At 36.0% G+C, this 21,793-nt stretch overlaps 2 protein-coding genes across 5 annotated transcripts in view; one reads left to right on the top strand and one right to left on the bottom strand.

Annotated features, from left to right (window-relative positions):
• Positions 1 to 4,915: 4,915 nt before the first annotated feature.
• Positions 4,916 to 7,798, bottom strand: fastkd5 (FAST kinase domains 5). The gene is made up of 2 exons (XM_077727627.1): positions 7,688 to 7,798; positions 4,916 to 7,419 (listed from the first exon to the last, which is right to left on the bottom strand). The coding sequence occupies exon 2, from the start codon at positions 7,413 to 7,415 to the stop codon at positions 5,001 to 5,003; it is 2,415 nt and encodes an 804-aa protein (XP_077583753.1). The 5' UTR covers positions 7,416 to 7,419; positions 7,688 to 7,798; the 3' UTR covers positions 4,916 to 5,000.
• A 909-nt stretch (positions 7,799 to 8,707) lies between these two features.
• The window catches only part of gpc6b (glypican 6b), a 79,272-nt gene continuing 66,186 nt past the window's right edge, over positions 8,708 to 21,793 (top strand). For 3 of the 4 annotated variants that reach the window (XM_077727928.1, XM_077727925.1, XM_077727926.1), the window contains exons 1-3: positions 8,708 to 8,888; positions 10,564 to 10,638; positions 13,953 to 14,055. The gene's annotated coding sequence lies outside the window, so the exon portion shown is untranslated. The remainder of the gene's footprint in view (positions 8,889 to 10,563; positions 10,639 to 13,952; positions 14,056 to 21,793) is intronic. The other variant, XM_077727927.1, reaches the window with a different exon arrangement.

Raw genomic sequence — 21,793 nt, forward strand, 5'->3', positions numbered from 1 at the left:
GTATCTAGAGATAATTATTTTCTAGAAATTTTACTCGCATCTCGAAGTTTTACTCGCATCTCGAAGTTTTACTCACATCTCGAAATTGTACTCGTATCTCGAAATTGTACTCGTATCTAGAAATTTGTCTCGTATCTAGAGATAACTATTTGCTCGAAAATTTACTCGTATCTCGAAATTGTACTCGTATCTAGAAATTTGTCTCGTATCTAGAGATAACTATTTGCTCGAAAATTTACTCGTATCTCGAATTGCTCATATGTCAGGGTGCTCATATGTAGAGGTACCACTGTAGTACAAAAACATTTTCATATTTTTCCAATTATATAGATAAGTCTTTTCAGCAAAATAAATAATGCCAGTTTTCTATAACCTCGATTATAATTTGTCCCGGTAGCAAGTAAATGTTGAATTTGAACTTACCGTATTCAATTAAAGATGGAAAAAAATAAATAAACCATGTTTCAACATCTTTTTCATGGAGAGTGACAATATGAGAACGGTTGTTGAAATATTAGCATCCCCGTTTTCTTTCAACATACCACCTAAAGTTCAAGGGAGGCCAAATGGATTCTATTGGCATTTCCAGACATATTTAACATCCCACTTTCAATACATGGCAACAATAAATCGAGACAAGAACAAGACCTTCAAACAGTGGTTTCAAGTACTACAACAACACATATCATGTACTACCAACAACATAAAATGAATCTGCCTACCTGGCCTGGGGCTCCAAAACTTGAGTATGGTGTCTTGTTGCTTGATAGACGCATCCCAAAATTCAAAGACACCCTCCCTGTTGGACAAAAAAACAACATTACAATCTGAAACACAATAAAATTTCATCATTGTGTACAATAAATAGACGAAAAAGTCATGACCGAGCAATGGGAATATGTAATGAACCTGAGTACCACTGAAAATTAAGTTCATACTTGCAGGAACAAACATTTACAGAGAAATTTCAGCATTTAAAACACATTGAGCTATAATTACAAAACCCTCGGAGCATATCGTCGGCGGTGGTGTTATTTATAGCAAGCGTGTAAAGAACGGGAGTACAAAAAACAAAGTAGTGTGTTTTTTAGACTAATTAGCAGTGTACGTTGTTCTCCCAGTGAGAGTTAACTTCAAGATGACACTTGTGCAAGCAGCAATGTGTTGTGTAATCTCATTTTCTGTCCTTCTACGCTTCCGGCACCATTGACGTAACATTGCTAAACTTTGGGAAAGTGTTGGGTTGATGCTTTGTTATTTTTTGGGGGGATTTTTGGTTTTGACATTTATCAAACGGTCACGTCAAAATTCCCAGGACGCTTTGAATGCTTGATCCCATCAAGGCATGTCAGGGAATGTCTAATCCATTTAATCATTTTCTCAAGTCAGATGGATTGCATGGTTGTGTCCGTTAAGGCTGACAAAAGTAAATTGATTGATCAAAAACTCATTTCCAGGGTCGATTAAAAGTGAGGACAATTTTTTTCTTACCTAAAATTGTACAAATACTCATATACTAAGCTTTTTAGAGCTTTAAAAAGCTTATAATATGAGTATTTGTACAATACAAAAAACAAAAACGCATTTTAAAGCTCAATTAATTGATCAAAAATCTCATTTTCAGGGTTGATTAAAAATTGACTATTTTTTTTCTTACCTAAAATTGTACAAATACTCATTTTAAGCTTTTTAAAGCTCAATTGATTCATCAAAAAGCTTATTTCCAGCGTTGATTAAAAATTTAATATTTTTTTACCTAAAATTGTACAAATACTCAAATTTTAGCCTTTTTAAAAAAACTGTGTTGCCTCATTCTTTTTTACATAGAATTAAAATGGAACCATTAAACTCAACTTTTTATGAGTTCAACGCACATTTCCATTATAAAAATGTAAATCCCAAAGTTTACTTTATAAGAATAAATAAGTTAATCTGCATAAGAGCCAATTACTACTAATCACAAAATGAATTACTGATTAGTCAAGTATCAAAATCATATGTATCATACTTGACATAAAAATAATAAGTATGTAGGCTGTATGCTTTCTTAGTAAGGAACATTATTTAAAAAAGTACTTTAAAAGATTGCCTGGAGATTCAACACAATAACAGGTTAATAACTATGACCCTAAAAGTAATGAACAGCATTTATTTCTACAGGGAGGAAAAACATCGTTAGTCAACTAGCATCCTAAACTAGATGCTATTCACCTGCTTGAATTCTCTTATAGTGATGTTGAAAAGTCAATTAAGCGTGTCTGCTAGGTCAAACGGGCCCTGCATGCAAAGACTTGCCATCAATTCAAGCTGATGGAATGGATTTAACCCTGGAATGTAGTGATTCAATTTCCATTATTTCCTAAGGGAAACGGTGATCTTAGATGAACCAGCATCTCAAAATAGACAGTGACCAACCTCTTAGGTTCTCAACTCTATTAAGACAAACCATGGAGCAGAATGCCAACGTTTTCCATCGGTTTAAATAGACAGCCACCGGTTAACAACGTGACTGAGAAGAATATTAAAGACAAAATCCAGAAACAATACTAAAGCGTACTCCCTGATGGCGAAATTACAATTACTTACAATTATTAATGATTGCAATCGCCCTTATTAGTCAATAAAAAACATATTTACTCACATAGGGTGCACATAAGTCTAAAATTTTGAACAGGGTGCCCAAACAGTAGGTGAATTCAAGATTTTATAGATGTCGCTGTAAGACATTGACAGTTTGACTCTATGGGTACATTGCTTGCTGACACGCTATATTTACATAGTGAAAAGGCAGAATAGATCAATTAAAAGCCATTATTGTCATTATACAGAGCTGTGTATGACAAAATTAGTGGTGCTACTCCACAGAGTTCTTTTTTTCTAGTAAAAAAACATTAATAAGTAATTTTAAAATATAATAAGTCAAATAAATTGAAGAAAAATAAGTGACCTATGCAAGTGCCCATATCATAATTAAAGCATGACGATATTAGCAGTCGACAATTACGTTTTCATCTGCTAAATGATTGAAACAATCTGGATTAGAACCCGAATGGGTAAAACCAGATCAGTTTTTAAAAAAAACATACTTAAAAAATCCAGTACAAAACTTCTTAATGCACAATTTGAAATAATAAAAAAATATATAAATTGATAAGTATGAACTTAGAGAACTCAAATGTATATAAGGCACTTTTGTTGCATTTTTGGGGGGAAAACACTAAAAAAAAATCCTGTACAAGTTTTTTTTATGGCGTACACCATTTGAAATGCTTAAAAAACATACAAGTTGAAAAATATGAAATTAGACAACTCTTATGTACATAAGGCACTTCTGTTGCATTTTTTTGGCATTATCGCCAGCTGTTTCCCCCAAACATGAGGACACGTCCGTTTCCTCCAACCGAGTAAGTGAAAGAATTAGAGCAAGACACAATGTAGTATCTCTCCCCAGGGACGACGAGCCAAGAGATGCCGATGCAGGGCCGACCGAGGCCACGTATTCAACCGCTACTGGATTAGCCTCCAGCTCGAGAAAAAGCAGGAGAATAGAAATGCAAATAAGACGGGTGGATTACTGAGACGCCATTCACTAACTGCCTGGAATGTGGCGTCTGAGCCTGATGATTATCCTCCATTTACCTACTTGTGTCGATAGCGGCTTAATTGAGCTTGTCATGGGAAAGTTAAGCGATCAAGGGAAATAGAACCTAACAAACCTTGTTCAACCACTCCTATAAACAAAAAAAGAGGGTTGAGAGTGATGTCGATGAGGGAAAAAAATACATATTTAATAAAAGGATGGTAAAATGAGAAAGGGAGTCGTGGGAACTTCAAAGTGATGCTCACCTCCAAGTGTGAAATTTGAGTTTTGGGACATGAAAGGTCCAAATTTGCATTGACTAATGTCTCAGGGCCATTGAATGTGCTTTGCCATCACAACAAACTAAATTAACTCATAAATTGCCATTTATGGGACAAGCAATGAGGCAAATGGATAGCTGGATAAATGAATCTGGCAACATTTTACACAGATAAATTATCATTACTAATCTGAAATATCAGAGGTGATTTAAGTCAATTTTTTTCTTCTTCGTTGGTGCTTATCTAACTGAAAGTCCTTCAAATATATAATTTATCCAAGAACTCTACTGCTCTCTTTTTCTTTAAAGATTAAAATGGTTGATGACATAATCTAAAAGATGGGAATTTGATAGTAAATCAGGGGTGGCTCTCGAGCTGCATGCGGCTCATTGCTTCTTGTATTTTCTATTTAGTGTATTGAGGGTGGAAACTTACCTTGAAATGAACATGTGGTCGTTTTGTAAAGAGAAAAAAAGTGTACTAATTGCTTCTAATATTTACATTAAAAAATGATAAGTGGTTGGATATTTTTGGAGTTTTTCTTCATTCATTCATCTTCCATAAAGCATATTCCTGCAAAGTTTGTGTGGGGTGCTGGAGCCTATCCCAGCTGACTACCATAGGCAAAAGACAATCTAGTCCTATATGGCTTAACAAACCTGCAAGTCAAATAGGGAAAATATAACCTTAGACATAAAAGCAGTACTATCTATAACATCCCGGGGTTGAACTATAGTGTAATACTTTGTTAAATGGCGCTCTCTACTGGCAATAGAACTAAAAACAGCACTCTGAGCAAGTCTTTTGGGACATTTAATACTACAAGGTTGTATAAAAATAGCAGATAAACTTTTTTTCAATGTCTTTCATACTTTATATCAGATATTTGACTCAGTGAGAGATCATATTCCAGCATCTTATGGGTTAATAAGGTCATTGTGACATGAACTGATAAAAAAATCCAAAACATTCAAAACAGACTTAAATATACAGTATATAAATAGTATATTGCATTTATAATGGTTGATATGGACAAAGAGAAGGACAAAATTGCCACTTTTGTTATAAATATTGCTCACATTTTATTTTAATGTACAAAAAAATGTCATATATTCATTAGTATACAGTCAGAAAGTCTCCTATTCATTTGGATCATCAATGCTATTATAGACCTTACAATGAAGGTAAGCTAATTTCTCAGTCCTGCTTTTCCTCAACATGGAGATCCACTCTTGGTAGTGAAGCTCCACCACTTTATACCCCGCCAACTTCAGATGTCTCCTCTTCATAGCATGAAGACCCAAAAGTTGCTGCGACTGATGGCAATAATGATTCCTGCCCGGCAACTGTATAGCTAATTTAAAAATGCCATCATGGGCGACTGATCTTTTGCTGCTGGGAGCGGTCAGCATTTCCGTGATGGCGTTTGTCAGGTTTACTCCCGTGTTGAACAACATCTCCCTGGCGTCGGGTTCTACTCTACAAGGTGACGTAACCACGGGAGATGATTTTTTTGGAATTGTTTGGCTTTTAGCATTGGTTAGCTGGGCTATGAGATCATCAGTCACATTCACTCCCAAGTTCATCTTGCCTAAAACTTGCTTTGAAGCGCCATTGTTGTTATTATTATTTGCCGTCTGAGATGATATATCGTCGACAGGTATTGGCTGACCATTAGCATCCAAATGCACTTCAAGGTCGATGGATCTCATGTGAGGCAAGATCATTCGTTTACATACAAATTCATCCCCTCCCAGCAATTGTCTTAGTGCTGACTCCGCCTCTTTCACCTCCATCTTCTGACACACATCCGATTGGACAAAATCCCACAGCATTTCTTTAGCCTCTTCTCTTAGTTCCTGACTCAATCGCGGACCATTCCACCCGGGCAACTCCAAACCGACAACTCCATCCAAAGTGAACAGGTCCTTCTTCAACTCCATGTGTTTGGACTTCAATGATAAACTGACAAAGTCGGGGCTCAAGGCTAACTCGATCAAATCTTCGGGGAACTGCGAGACAAAAGCCAGGCCGAGAAGACCAGTAAGCAGATGTTCTGGGTACCGATAGAATTCTGCTTTCCTTTGTCTGAGAGCCTCGGTTAGACTCCGGTAAAAATCTGGATTCCGATCCGGGGGGAACCCTAAAGTCCCAAAAGCCCAGAGAAGCTTGCACGAGTCTTTACTCCGACAGTGTGAGGCCAACGCTGGAATTCTCTCCGCCACCACATCGAGTATACGATCGTTTCGGTAATGTAGCGCCGAACAAGCCAAGGCTACATGCATTAACCCTGTGACGCCCATCCCTGGAGCTCGCTTGGGCACTTCGTGGGTCATGGCTTCCAGCCACGGCTTGTGCGATATGTAGCTGAATCGCAGGTATTTCAGTACGTTGACCATGGCAAAGTCGCTCATATCCCCGACTAAGGAATGTGCCTTATTGACCAGGCGATTCACCACCTCGGATAGGGATGTTTGAGATTTGAAGAGGCCCAAACAGACGGTGCCGACTTCTTCTGGCTGGAGTTGATCCAAGTGTTTGATTATTAATTGCTCAATGGGTTGTCGAAGGATGTTAGGGCATTGTCTGGCTTCTCCTATAATATACAAAAGCTGGACCAGTTCGGGAAGGGATACTTGACCATGATGGAATGCGACCAAGTCATAAAGACGCTTGAGGAATCGTGGTGCTTTCCGGCCAATGCAACGCCACAAGTCGGCGGTTAATAGCAATTGCTCCAAAGTCATTTCGTCAGCACGGTGACTCAGTTCCACTTCGTATAACCCGAGAACTGTATGCTCGTGTGGCATTTCCAGCCACACGAATGACTTGAGGACATCCAAAAGCTCAAAAAGAGAAAAATTGCAAAGGTTCTCCACAGAATACCGAAGCAAAATGACAAAGCTTCGGTCAGTCTTGACTAATGAAACCTTGTCGGAATCAACCCGGGCGAACTCCATGAAGAATTTAGAAATATCTGACGTCTTCATAGTGCCTCTGAGAATCATCACTTTCTGGAATAAATTCATCACTTGTTTCCATTCGATGGGTTGAGGTCGTTGAGTGAGATCGAAGCTTATGGATGAATATTCAGGCCGACATTTGAGGAAGGCCCGAGTGTCAAATTTAACATTGTACGACGTCCGTATCCTTTGGTGGGGAAACTCTATTGTTTTGGGTTCGGGGTATTTGTTGAAAGCCAAGTCGAGGAGAGTGTTTTTGGAGCTGGAAAGCTGTCGTGATGAGCTCACGCTGTAGCGATTGCTTTGCTGCCAGAAGGAAGGAGCTACAGTGGCAAGATGTGGATCTTCATCATCGAGACCACTTTCGGAGAGGAAAGATTTTCTTTCGGGATGATAATACAAAGATGGGTTGTAATGCAGCCTGTAGCTTGCGTGGAGGGAGTCATCCAGATGTTGCCGTAAATTTACAGTATCGTCCCGATCATCTGGCTCAATGTCAAATTTACCGACAACACATTGAGCAAAACCCCTTCCCATACCTGAAAGGATGTGCAGCCTCCGGCTTGATCGACACAGCAGGCAGGCAGCCATCAATCTGCAAAATATACATCTTCAATTAATAAATATTCACGTATGAATATGCATGATCTCTTTGATTGATCCCATCACACCTATACTTTAATTTTTAGAAGGATCGAACTCATATTTGTTTGTTTTGAGGCTTAGAAAAATTACACAGGTTGAGGTAATACGATTTCAGATCGAAGTTAGAATGGAGAATCACGTGCTTTAAAGATCTTAACGATGTCAATATAAACATCATCAGAATGTAAGTTTATTATTAGCAGACATATTCAACTCACCTTTACCTGCACAACAACATATAAATGCAGTAATGATCTAGAAGCCATGAATTAGAGTAAAGCGAAGGTTAACATTCAACGCGGTCCATACAACGCGGAATGAATGCGGAATTTGCGTCATTGTACCTTCAAAATAATACTTAACAAATCCTTCTAGAGAACAGAGTTAGCTCAAATATGATGAATAAAGTTACATATTTCAATTTGAATATTAAGCACACCGATAATAACTATAACAACGATTTGTTTATCGTAAATAGTGGTTAAATGTAAGCATATTAATAGAAATGTTCTTGTTTTGAAATATACCTTCTAGCTCATTTACATAGATATCGCATGTGTAAGGGTAGATGTCTAAAGGCAGTCAGTGTCCTAAAAAAAGAATGACAGTCATGTTAAAACGGAAGAGATAACTTATGTTATATCTATGGCCATTATGGTAACGTGTGACCTACGGCAAACGGGTAGTTTCCAACTTTATGTGACAAAATGCAACATAAAAATTAAACATAGGCATGTGTAACTTATGATTTATGATATTATTATCAATTAAAACATTGTTCATCGTTTGGATGCATCCAAATCAACATTACGCAATGGGCTGCGTAATGCGCAATGTTTATTATAAAACACGCATGTATTCATAAGGTGCATTAGTTTTCTGATGCAATTAATTTGCAGCAGACAGATCAAATACAACACATTTAATGTTTTCTTGTTGTCCACAACTCAGTCTATAACCAATGAGAATGCAAAATGCATGAAATTAACAAAAAAATGCCTTAAACTTGCAACCACCTGTTGCTATTCATTGCACATCCGTTTCTATTTAATGCAAGCTTAATATAAATCAAACTTAAATAATTTGATGATGCATTTATTTTATTTTTTCGTGGTCCGCGCAGAATCCAAACGCATTTTCTGAATGAAGATGAAAGGACACCCAAGATGAACTTTCAAATGGGAGACCCCCCTGCTCTGCAAGCCAATAATTTGGGCTCGAGTGGGGGGATCCGCCCTTCATTGAGAGCACATGCTCAGAGCTCAACTGCCTCTACTCGCGCCACTTTCGCAATCTTACTACCATTCACAAACACACGGCCAAGCCTCATAGTAGGAGCACATGGTCCCATCCATGGCTTCTTTCCACATCCCCGACTTTAATTCCTCATCTTTCCCTCCCGATCTAAGTGAGTAAATGGTAAGTCTTGACTGTAATCTTTTTTTCCCACACCGTGTGTGTTTTTCTTCCTCACGCGTGTTGTTACGAGGAGAAACCTGTTGTTAGCCTTGTTCTCGTGCAAACAAAGTGAACTGTTTGATGTATGGGCGACGTGTTATTCACTTGAAATAGAGGGATCGTGCTTTTTTGGCCACTTTCCATTTTTTAGTCGCGATCGTGTGTGTGGTGCGTGGTTACCTCGCTCCATGGGTGAGGGAGATTTGAAAAAGCATGTGTTGCTTTTTTGCATTTGCTCATCTGATCGCTAGCGACATCCTTGCGTGTTTCCTGCGTCTTTCTAACTCCTAATTCACCGATGGCGATGCCCATGTTTAAAGCCGTAAATCACGATGCTTTTGGCTGATTATGTTGGGAAATATCGATCCATTATGTTCACCGGATACTTAAAAAGTGCCTCCCGAACAAAGCAGCAGCACATGTGGGGGTTGAAACAGGCCTTAGGGAGCTACCATGTTGGCTAGTTAGCAGCTAATGCTAATGATCAAAACCACGGCAAAGTCAGTTAAATTATCCATTTTGTGTACAAACTAACATTAAAACACATGTGCGTTAACTCCCCTAACCCTTCAAATTAGCACTGATTAACGATCCATTTGTAAGTGTCGCTTTTTTATGACGGAGTTAGCTGCTACAATACAAGTCTATGGGGGAAGCTAACTATATTCAGTGCGTGTTTTTTTTGTTTTTAAAGTCGTTCTCCTTTTTAGATCTCACTAAACTTTCAGAAGCTTCCACGGGTGCACGCGACTAAAGTTAAAAAGTGTTTGATTATCATAAAAACGTGTTTAGGTGCGCATGTAGTGTTTAGTTAAACCTCTCCAGCGCGTGTTTATAAGGGAGGCAGAGGGTGGGGTTGCACTTTCCACGCACCCCAACGTAGTCGTTGGAGGATCGCCGGTTTTTAGCTGCATGGCGTGCATTTATGCACTTGTTTTTTGTTGTTGACTGTGCATGCAGTAACTGGATGCATGTTGCTCCCAATGCGGACGCGTGGGCGCCATGTTAGTGCGTGGGGGAAGGGTGCAAGGCAATGTGTTGGTCTCCCACCCGCTGGTCTTCTCACTTTATCCCTATGCAAAAAGAAAAACATACACTTGGAATACAAAGAAATGTCTATTTAAGGAAGGGATGCCTAGTAAAGAAAGTAGTTTGGCCCCAGATGTTTCAGTTATAGGTCCCTTTTTTCTTAAGGAAAAAAAGTATGTGGTAATGATGATTAATGGTGAAATTGGCAGGTGGAAAAATAGTCAGGGGAGGTTTGGCACTATAAGGTAAGTTATTTGGGGATATAAAAGTAGATCTGGAGATATTCTGTGTCAAAAAATATGTATTCAAATGGTGCATATGTTTTATTGTGTATGTTATTCTAAGTCAGGGGTGAAAAGGGCATAACGTAGGTTGTCATAGAGTGCAGGAATGACGACAAAAGTAAGCATAAGTGAGTTGTGGATGCAAATTATAAAGAGGCAAGGATGGAGACTTCTAGGAAAAAATAGTGGTGCATTTTGATTGAGAGTTTTTATTAAACCCTATTTAAGATGAATGTTATCAGTCAATAGAAGTGAATCAGTTAAAGTTGATTGTATGTCTTTTGTGGATCAACTTTGTATTGACTTTTTTTTTATGCTTTCAGATGGCAGAACACAGATGGACCAACTCCAGAATCCTCATCTTGGGCTGCTCTAGTGTCAAAGTGCTTACAGTGCAGGTAGTTTTATTGAAATCTACTGCAGTGGAGGCACTTTCTGCATTATTGTGTTGCATTAGAACCAAAACATCTCAATCTTTTTGGTATCGGACCCGTTTTTTTGTCATCATTAGATGCTTATGCTAAGGTGCATCTAGTGCAGATAGTGAAGTCGACGTGCACCTACTGCCCTAAGTGCCCCTTCTGGCATAAGGAGTCTGGACGGCACTGTTTAGCGGGTCAGCATTTGTGCGCGGCGGTGCTCTGTTAGCTTTGCGTGGTTGCGCTGCAAGAAGAACAAGAGTTGTGCAAATCTATGCAAAGCTGACGGCGTCCTGTGTTGGTTACAACTTTTTCAAGCGTGTCCATCTGCTACATTCAGAGGTATTAAAGTGCTTATAGTGCAGGTAGTGTCATTGAGTATCTACTGCAGTGTGAGCACTTGAAATACTTCTCGGATGTCTTTTCAAGACGGTGCGGATGGTCAGCGGAAGATGTTTGCTTGAATGTGTGACTCTGTGGTAAGTTTTGCTGGTTTGCTTTCAGCTTTTTGTTGCCCCTGCTGTGCAAATCCATGCAAAACTGACCAAGGAGCCAATGCCCATCCAGGTAGAGTCCATCCCGGTCTGAGCAGGTTGGGAGAGGTCGCAATGCTTTTTACATAGGAATGGTATTGCACTTGTCCCGGCCTGTTGACGACAATGGGAGTGCTTCTTCTAAATGGCTGTCTGCTGGACTTGGATGAAGTTTTTTTGACATTTGACAATTAATGTAGGGTGTCTACATACTGTAAGTGCATGGAATGACTCCTACATTGTACCTTATTAATGTTTGGTTGATGCCATTGAATGTTATGAATTTAAAAAATAAATAAATGTTTATGATTAATCATCTTACCTTGTTAGTTCTTTTTTTTCGCACAGGGATGTTTTTTTTTTGTTTTCCTGAAACACATCCAAATGCCCATATGTAGTCATTAAGGTCCCTAAATACTAATAAAGTAAAGATGTGTTGTCATATTTCTAAAATTTCAGCTGGTATTTTCTGGGGGACCTTAATTACTTCATAGCATAGCATTTCATTATTATAGAGGGAATTTAAAAGGTGGCCTTTACAAGAGGATTCATTTCACTTGCACTTTCTTGCTTTGTCCCGCAGAGGGCAGCATTTCAACCAAAATGATTTTATTTAAAGCTTGATAGCTGACAATATTACTATGAAATGACTTTGGTTTTATGACTAACTATCCGATGAGGTTTGTTTAATTCATTGTCTGATATTGACTTTAATAAACGTCCAATTTGGGTACTGTATTTGTCAATTATAGGTCAATTCAAGAGGTCAAATATGTATTTTTGAGACCAAGGCTGATTTATTCCACCCCTGTTTAATACCAAATGTCTGTAAAATGGCAAAATAGAGATTCAGAATTGGTGTTTTATTGACTCCTCTTAGAGTTCACCCAAAATGTTCTAAATAAAAGAAACCTATCAGACAAGTCTGTCCTCCCGAAGCAGCCTGGCTCTTTCATGGCTGTCTGTGAGTGCGTGTTATTATCATGGCAGTGTGAGAGATGCTCACTGGGGTGTACACCTTTCATTATCACGTCCTCTTTGCTTTGACAGTCAAGATAAATGAGACCCGTTCGGGAAGGACACCAACTCAAAGGAGGCATTTCCGCTTGTCACCTGGGGCTGATTGTTGGAGCTTCTATTTATCCTCTAGTCTTTGTTGACATTTTAGGCCCCTTATTAAATGTTAAGTATCTAGCATCTGGATTTTTTTCTTCTCCCAACTCTAGAATCTTGTTATTTTTTTACAGTCTTGTTCTGTAAAGGTGACAGGATAGTCTGGTTATGCTAATAATATTTTTTTGTGCTCACAGCTTTGAGGTTCTGGGTTCAAATCTAGGTCAGTTCACTTGTGTGGAGTTTGCATGTTCTCTCGGGGTCTGTGTGGGTTTTCTCTGGGTACTCTGGTTGCCTCTCATATTCCAAAAAACATGCATAATATATAATTTAGTATAGTATACTATACTGTATGATATACTATACTCAGTATAGTATAGTATACTGTATACTATACTAATACTATACTACACTACCATATAATATAATATATAATATATATAGTTTATAATATATTATATTACACTAAATTGCTCTCATGTATGAATGTGATAGCCTGGGGTGTCAGACTAATATTTATATTTTTATTTTTTAAATAGATTAAAACTGGATTAAAAGCTCTGAATATTCAGTTTTTTATAGATCTAAAACAATGTTAATTTTAGAATTTTTCTAAACATTTTTTAGATTTTACTAATGATTTTGGAACTAAAAACATGGAAAAATTAAATTTAAAAAATGACAATTATTGATTTTAAAGGGGGAAAATCAGGAAATTTAAAATACATCTATACTCTTCATTTTAGTTTAACTAAAACAGAAAGTCGGCACTCATGATTTACTTTCCTGGGCCACACAAAATGATGCAGCGGGCCACATTTGGCACCCACTTCGTCCCTTTGTGATATAGTTTGCACACCCCCATCCTGGGTGAATTACCTGGTTTTAGCATGTTATTGAGTATTGGTTGTTGGTGGGCACACACGTCACCCCCAAGGCCTCATCGAGCTAATTGAACGTTTTAATGCCGACCTTGCTCACGTGTCAATGTTGCCGCGTCTCGACAGGTGATCGAAATGTGCCAACAACACACAAAAGCAAATAAATACTTGCACCGCATCAGCCATCTTGCTGAAAGTGCACTTTAACTGGCAGACAGAGGTCTCGATCCCCTGACCAGTTATCCCCCACCCCCCCCTCAAACCACCATCTTTAAGTATGCATGCAGTGCACCGTCCGTCATTGTCAATTCATGTTAATGCACCTCAAAAAATTGGATGCTGAAAACAATTAATTTTGCAGGGATGGCTTGATGAGATTTCCTAAAATGCTTATTTATTTTTTTTGTCTTTGCAAAACGTGCGTTTGGTCACGCGCAATGTGTGCAAAAGTACTTTTGTGTGCAGGTTTTATATGCTTGGCATACATCAATTAAAGTGTCAAGACTTTTCATTGTGGTTTGTTTGCAAAATTAATTACCCCAGCTTTGATTTCTCATTATATTTGCTTACTATGCAATTGCAACCATGTGTGAGGAGAAATTACATATTTGGCAAGTGAATATTATCCAGCTGTCTCTACATGATGAATAAAGTTTAATTTAATATGATTACAGGATGTGAATATGGAAGAAGTTGTTATTTATTTATAAAAAGAGTTGTGTGGGGAAAAACCCCTTCTCATTTGTTTGTACTTGGTTTATTCCAGGTCACTTCCTTGGTTTGGTCCATCTTTTGTTTGCCAATTTGGGTCCAAAACACAGCATCAACATGGCAGAGCTTCAAGAACCAAGAAAAAACATCATTATATGGTAATTCCACGTTGATATTATTATTGTTAGTAGTACTAAACTGTTTTTTTAAATGTTATATTGATATTTATTAGAGTAAAGTAAGTGGAAGCATGTATCAGACACACCTGTTGCCACTTAAATAATAAGCCCTGTCAGGTTATGATGTTGTTTGCCTTAAAAATGCAAAAAAACACATTTTGCATCATGATTTAAGTTGGTTAAGATAGTCAAAATAATGTATTTTTACTCATTTTAGATTTTATAACATTTGGATCTGCTGTTGTATTAAATTAAACCAATTATTTGTGCATAATTTTAACATAATGCTTATAAAATATGGTCTTTCAATGCCAAATCTCCCTAAAAAATACAATCATAGTATTTATTATCGTGTTAGATATTCTAAGATGTGTTTTATATATTTTTTGAAAGATTTGGAGCAAGGTGAGTGGGTTAAATTGTTAGATTCTCATGTGTTTGGTTCAGTGGAAGAAATAAATGTGTGTGTTCCAATAGTGTTTTATGATGTAAACAATCCACAATGTACCATCTGCGCTTTTTGGTATCGCTTGTGCACCAGACATGGATTATTATGCGGGGAGGTCAAAATAGGAAGTGGTTTTGCACAGACACAAAGACTGCAAATATTTTGTGTAGGACAGATGGAGGAGGATCATTGCAAAAGCCACATCGAAAATCCCTTCCCACTGTTCTTTTCAAAGCCGGAGAGTAAATTGTTTTATGCAGTCTTTAGTTGATGGACTTGTTCTATAATAACAAGGGAGGAACAGCTCTTTATGTCTTTATTTATATTTATAGAACAAACAAATTGTGTTTGGATGAAAATGATTTGTTAGAAAAGTAGTGTATTTAAAAAAAGATGTAGTAGAAGTAGTAGTAATAGTAGTAGAAGAAGTGGTATTCGTAGTAGAAGTAGTTGTAGTCGTAGTAATAGTAGTAGAAGAAGTAGTAGACAAAGTGGTATTTGTAGTAGAAGTAGTTGTAGTAGTAGTAGTAGTAGTAGTTGTTGTTGTTGTTGTTGTAGTAGTAGTAATAGTAGTAGAAGAAGTAGTAGACAAAGTGGTATTTGTAGTAGAAGTAGTTGTAGTAGTAGTAGTAGTAGTAGTAGTTGTTGTTGTTGTTGTTGTTGTAGTAGTAGTAATAGTAGTAGAAGAAGTAGTAGTTGTTGTTGTAGTAGTAGTAGTTGTTGTTGTTGTAGTAGTAGTTGTTGTTGTAGTAGAAGTAGTTAGTGTAGTAGAAGAATTTGTAGTTGTAGTAGAAGTAGTTTTTGTAGTAGAAGTAGTTGTTGTAGTAGAAGTAGTTGTAGTAGAATAATTTGTAGTTGTAGTAGAATAATTTGTAGTAGTAGTAGAAGTAGTTGTAGTAGAAGAATTTGTAGTAGTAGTAGAAGTAGTTGTAGTAGAAGAATTTGTAGTAGTAGTAGAAGTAGTTGTAGTAGAAGAATTTGTAGTAGTAGTAGAAGTAGTTGTAGTAGAAGAATTTGTAGTAGAAGAATTTGTAGTTGTAGTAGAAGTAGTATTAGTAGTAGTAGAAGTAGTTGTAGTAGAAGAATTTGTAGTAGAAGAATTTGTAGTTGTAGTAGAAGTAGTATTAGTAGTAGTAGAAATAGTAGTCAATGAATTTAACTGAATTTATATAAACAAATGTAATTGATCGGTGTCTTCTTGCATTTTATCATAGCATCACTTTTGATATGATGGTAACCTCCTTTCAGTGGACGTTCTCCAGCATGCAAAATGCCGTATTTCACATCAAAAGCACGGAATTTCTCAAAGCTTCTTCTCTCGGCAATCGCATGCCGCTTGATGTCTACTTTTCTGAAATACCAAATCACAGATGATAGTGCATGTACGATGTGATCACGCTTGTATATTAACATTAATATTATTTCTGGAAGTGGGCCTGCTGTGAAACATTTGGGCGGATTTAACCCAAAAAGTAAATGGCAACTAATGATGAATTGAAATTTCCCTTAATAGAACAAGTCGAGGCCCATTTGGCGTTCTGCTTGTCCATAGTTGGGCGCTTTGCAATATTTCTCCAGTCGGCGCTGAGTATTAAAGATTATTAATGTCGAGGCGTGAGCAGTGATATGTTCACGTGCACGCTGTGGCAAATAAATCTCGACGTTTGTCAACACTGAATTATTGAAATGTAGCACGGCGCGCATTTACTCGCGCATATTCTGCCAACACTGGCGCAGACCTCCGCTGAGGCTCGCTAATCCTCGCAATAACTTGTTGGGAATATTCTTAGAAATGTAATCAGTTCATTGCAGACATTTCACATCATCAAAACATGGCTTCCATAGCATATCTAATGACTCACTCTGTTAATACCAAGTTACATTTGTGTCTAGTTTGTTTATCAGAACAAATTTAATGTTTCAGCAGTAGAAAATTCACATTTTTGCAGGCTTTTTTTTTTAGCTATAACCAACCTGAAGATATTGTTGGACTTAAATATGATAAGAAAATAAATAGAGGCATTAACATATTTATTGAACACCTCAATAACCAGAAATGATAAATAATTTTTCACAGACTTTTGTCATCATCTATAGCCTTAATTGGACCGGGTAGCAAAATCTGATAAGGTATGGAAATCTGATACAACCGTATGCATGCATGTACATCTGTGTATGTATATATGTCCTTACATATATATATGTGTATGTGTATGTATATATATGCTTATATATGTATGTGTATGTATATATATGCTTATATATGTATGTGTATGTATATATATGCTTATATATGTGCGTATGTATATATATGCTTATATGTATGTATGTGTATGTATATATATATATGCTTATATATGTGCGTATGTATATATATGCTTATATGTATGTATGTGTATGTATATATATATGCTTATATATGTGCGTATGTATATATGTGCATATGTGTGTATGTATATATGTTCTTGTATATATGTCTGTGTATATATATATATATATATATATATATATATATATATATATATATATATATATATATATATATATATATATATATATATATATATATATATATATATATATATATATATATATATATATATATATATATATATATATATATATATATATATATATATATATATATATATATATATATATATATATATATATATATATATATATATATATATATATATATATATATATATATATATATATATATATATATATATATATATATATATATATATATATATATATATATATATATATATATATATATATATATATATATATATATATATATATATATATATATATATATATATATATCAGCTAAATGTTTAGGTTTTTCATGTATTTATTTATTAACTGACTTATTACCTATCTATTTATGTCTAAAATGTCCTTTTCTGTGTCTGTATTCTCACTCTCTTGCTATCTTATAGGAATATTATAGAAAAAAAACAGTGCAATATGAAATATTTCAATAGCTAGTTTGGAATCCTTTTCAGAAATCCTTGACGTGGCGACCTCGCATTTCATCGAGACAAAGCCGAGCCGTTTCCTCCTCCGTATTTTACAACATGGTGGCTTTGTAGTATAAGAGCACAAGTTTCTAGCAATAATAAAAAGCCGTCTCCTATTGAAAAAAAGTACGGCCAGCTATTTACCAAGCGCACAATACCACCAAGGAGACCTTGGACTATTCAGCAAACTGAAGTTGTGCATCAAGTAAAAAAAAAAAAAAATGGCAAAGTTGAAACTTCATTCAATTGACCTATATTATGCATCATCCATTTTTTTCTCGGGTTGCTATTTTCTCTCGTGTCAGCACTCTTAAGAACGCCATTCTACCTGCACTTTATAGAAAAAGGGTAATCATTTCAGCACAAATATGAACATATAGTCTAGACAGAAAAAGATATATCCATCTTCTTGAAGAATGAACCATTTTTCTTTGGATAAAATGGAATTTTTGATAGTGGAAGCAGCAACTCCTCCCTAAATTTCATCCTGATGTCTCCATTTTTTATGGCTTCAAGCCGTCATCTGTCTTCATTTGACTATTTGACCCCAACTTGTGTGAACATGGCATCTGACACCCCTGTAGGCAATGTCAAATGAGACCGTAGAGGCGAAAGCTCGGTGACAATGTGCTCACGAGCCACACACACACTTGCTGCCAAAGACATAACATTTGTCTGATGGAAAAGGATGCAAGATGTCCGACATGGAACCTCTGTTGCGCCGTGTTTTTGAAAAGGCCGCCAGGCACTTGAGTTTTATTCTCAGAGGAACACACATTGATATGATCTTTGCTTGCCCTCTTTGTCCTACATTTAACAAACACACTTTCTTATACTAAGATAAAATAAGATTTTTTATGTCCCTTCTACTAAGCTGAATACAAAAATTCCAAGTTATTTTCTAATATAGCCAATTTACCTCATATTGTTCCATGTTGAGGTCATATAACAATTATCATCCATTTATATTTAATATACCCAATTATATACCTCATATTGTTCATGCTTATCACTCATTTAAATTTTTCCATGTTTTTCATGAACAAAAAAAGTCAATATTTCATTAGTAACAACTAATTACTTTTTTTAAGTACATTTTTTCCCTTTTTTTGAAGCTCAGGAATTAGTGGTTAAGTGGTTACCATGTTGGACTCGCACTTTTGGGGTTGTGGGTTTGAATCCAGGTGGGTGTTCAGTGTGTATTCGGAGTTAGTATGATTTTCCCCAGGCTTGTGTGGGTTTTCCATGTGTATATACCCAATAGTATACCTCATATTGTTCATGCTTATCACTCATTTGAATTTTTCATGTTTTTTTTGATTGGACTCTGGCGACCATTTACTAACACAATTATTCACAACCAACCTTCCCATTTAAAAGATATTGGACTCCCAAAATATTTTGACTTTCAATATGTTTGTTTTATAATACTTTCAGAAGCTCATATGTACCAAATAAAATCAATCCTGATCAAATCTTGGGTAAAATAAAAAAGGTTAAACATGCCTCCTAAATAAAGTAGTACTTTCAGAAGCTCATATGTACTCAAAACATCAATCCTGATCAAATCTGTGGTTAAAAAAAGGTTGAAAATGCCTCCTAAAGTATATTTATAGCTTCCCATCAATAAAAACACACGCAAAGTCACTTGGCGAACATGATTAAGACGAGTCAACGATCTAATTGATCATCTGTTCATTTCCCAACGTTTGAATGCACCATTACACCAAAGCTCATTTTCACTATGTTGTTGTTGTTGTTATGCATGTGGCATTTATTATGTTTTTTTTCCGGCCCCAAAGCTTCTGGCAATTGACGTTTTGGTAATTAGTCAGTAAACATCTTTTGAAAACTAGCCTGACATTTCAGGCAGCCATTGGTTTGTGATGGCTTGATAGATTCGCAAGTGAGGACGTTGATGTATTCAAGAGGATGTGCCAGCTACTCATTATGTTGCATTAGGCGCCCCCAGTGAGGAGGGGCAGGCCAAAAGCGCAAAGGGACCGTGCGGAATATTAAATGCGCCTTTGACCAACATCGTTGCATCAAGGTCTTGCGGATGCCCATGTCGTATAACGAGAGGACGTTTCATAACCAAAAAAAATGGCTGCAATGTTACATTCATCAACCATTGGGGACTACGGTGCTCTTTCAACTTGCATCTACACAAAGAAAAGATTAAAAAATTGCAATTATTGATTTAAAAAGGGGGGAATTGAGGAAATTTAATATACAACTATACTCTTCATTTGAATTTGATCTTAAAAAAGAACATGATTTATTTGCTTGGACCGGATTTGGCCCCCGGGCCGCCACTTTGACACCGTGCATTAAGATATAAATCAGTTGCCTTTTTTTTTGTACGTAAAGCCATAAATAATACCAAACAATTAATCATTTTACGCAATTTTGTTGCTGAAAATGTCAGTTTTTTGGACTAAAAAGCCTTCTTAAAAACAAAACATCTAAAAAAATTCCAATAAGTATTTTCCCTTTAGATTGATTCAACAGCCAATGAATATATTAATCCACTTTGACGCACTATTACTTACAGAAGACATATTTTTGAGACGGAAAGGAGTGAAGTGTGATCGTTTGTGAAGTCTCTGCAACTTTTTTTTCAAGCCATTCCTCCTCCTCCTCTTCCTTCCTCCACCGCCGTCATACGGGTCAGAGAACTTCCAAGTCTCATTTTCCTGGAAGCTAAAAGGCAGATAATAGTGTGCTTGAGAGAGGCAGGCCAATTCCGCCCGATTCCCTCATCCGGAAAATATTCCATTTCAAAAATCGAACTGCTTTCATCAAATATGAAAAGTTCCTTTTTTTTTTTTGAATGAACCCAAAAGCGGGCATGCATAATAAAAAATAAAAAAAACTCAATGCCAATCAATAAGTTTACCCAGACTTCTATTAAAAGGTATTAAAAATGCAGTCTGGGGCCTAAATGAAGGCCATGGGTCAAAATTATACGGCCATCCACTCAAAGTTTATTGAATTTATTTGAATTTAGTTAGTTTATTGCCTTTATACAGGTAAATAAAATGTGATAAATAATAAATATAATAATAAATAAATAATATAATGAGATTTAGTGGGTTTTTTTTAGATTTTGAATGCAAATTATGATTGCTTTATTATTATTTTTATGTAAATTAATGCACAGCTGAAACTGATGGTTGTTTTATGCATTTTTTAATGTATTTTTTAAAAGTTAGACAATGTGAATTAACAAGGTGGTAGTTTCAAATAGGATTTTGATTTTAATTTAAAATCAAATGTAAACACTTATTTAAAAAAATAAAAACTACTCTTGTTTTCAGTATTTTTGACATGTTATAAAGCACGTAACATTGTAATTTGTCAAAAGTGACTGGAGTGAAAATAGACTGGAGTGGAAATGGACTTTCATGCTGCGGCTGCAATCAATGTTGTTGCAGTCAAAAGCAAGAAGAAAAAACATTGAAAAATATCATATTTTCAAATAAAAACACCATATCGGTGAATCCTGTTCACGATAGCATTGTAAATCCTTTTTACTTGACAAAAAATGTAATTGTGTGACACCAAAACACATCATAAAATGATTAATTCCTCCAAAAAACAGTCTTAATTCAATTCTTAATTGTACTTACCATAAAATATTGCTGTTTAATTGAACACAAATGTAATATACTCACATCTATGATTTATTCTGTTATATTAAAAGTAGCAAAATAACACATCAGTTTATTTTACACTCTACCGTCTATCAAAAGATAATTATATTCTCTTAAAGGCATGAATAGATTATTTAAGGTGATGTTTACTCTAAATAAAAATGAATAAATTCTTAAAACCCTGACAAATTCGAAAAATAATGAGTACATGTTGTTCAAGGTAATATTCATCCACATATAATTCATTTGTTTCACTTCACACATCTGATTAGCTATGATATGCCGTTTTAAAAAAATATATACTTGACGGATAACTTTGTAATTGAAACAAATAAGGTAGCCGGCAAATTAAAGGAGCAAATCGATAATGAAATATAGCACGCTTAAATATTTGATGAAAATTAAGAATGAAGCCGCGTGAAGTGTCCCTTGAGGGTCTTTTTCATTTCACAAGCAGAAATAATCACCACTCTTCAGGCTGCTTGTTGGGAGAAAATATAGTGATGGGATAGATATTGGACTCGTGAGTATCATTATTAATTTTAGATTGACCAATATTGAGGTGGCAGCATATAATCACT

The sequence above is a fragment of the Stigmatopora nigra genome, chromosome 11 (genome assembly GCF_051989575.1).
Source record: "Stigmatopora nigra isolate UIUO_SnigA chromosome 11, RoL_Snig_1.1, whole genome shotgun sequence".
Taxonomy (NCBI): Eukaryota; Metazoa; Chordata; class Actinopteri; order Syngnathiformes; family Syngnathidae; genus Stigmatopora; species Stigmatopora nigra.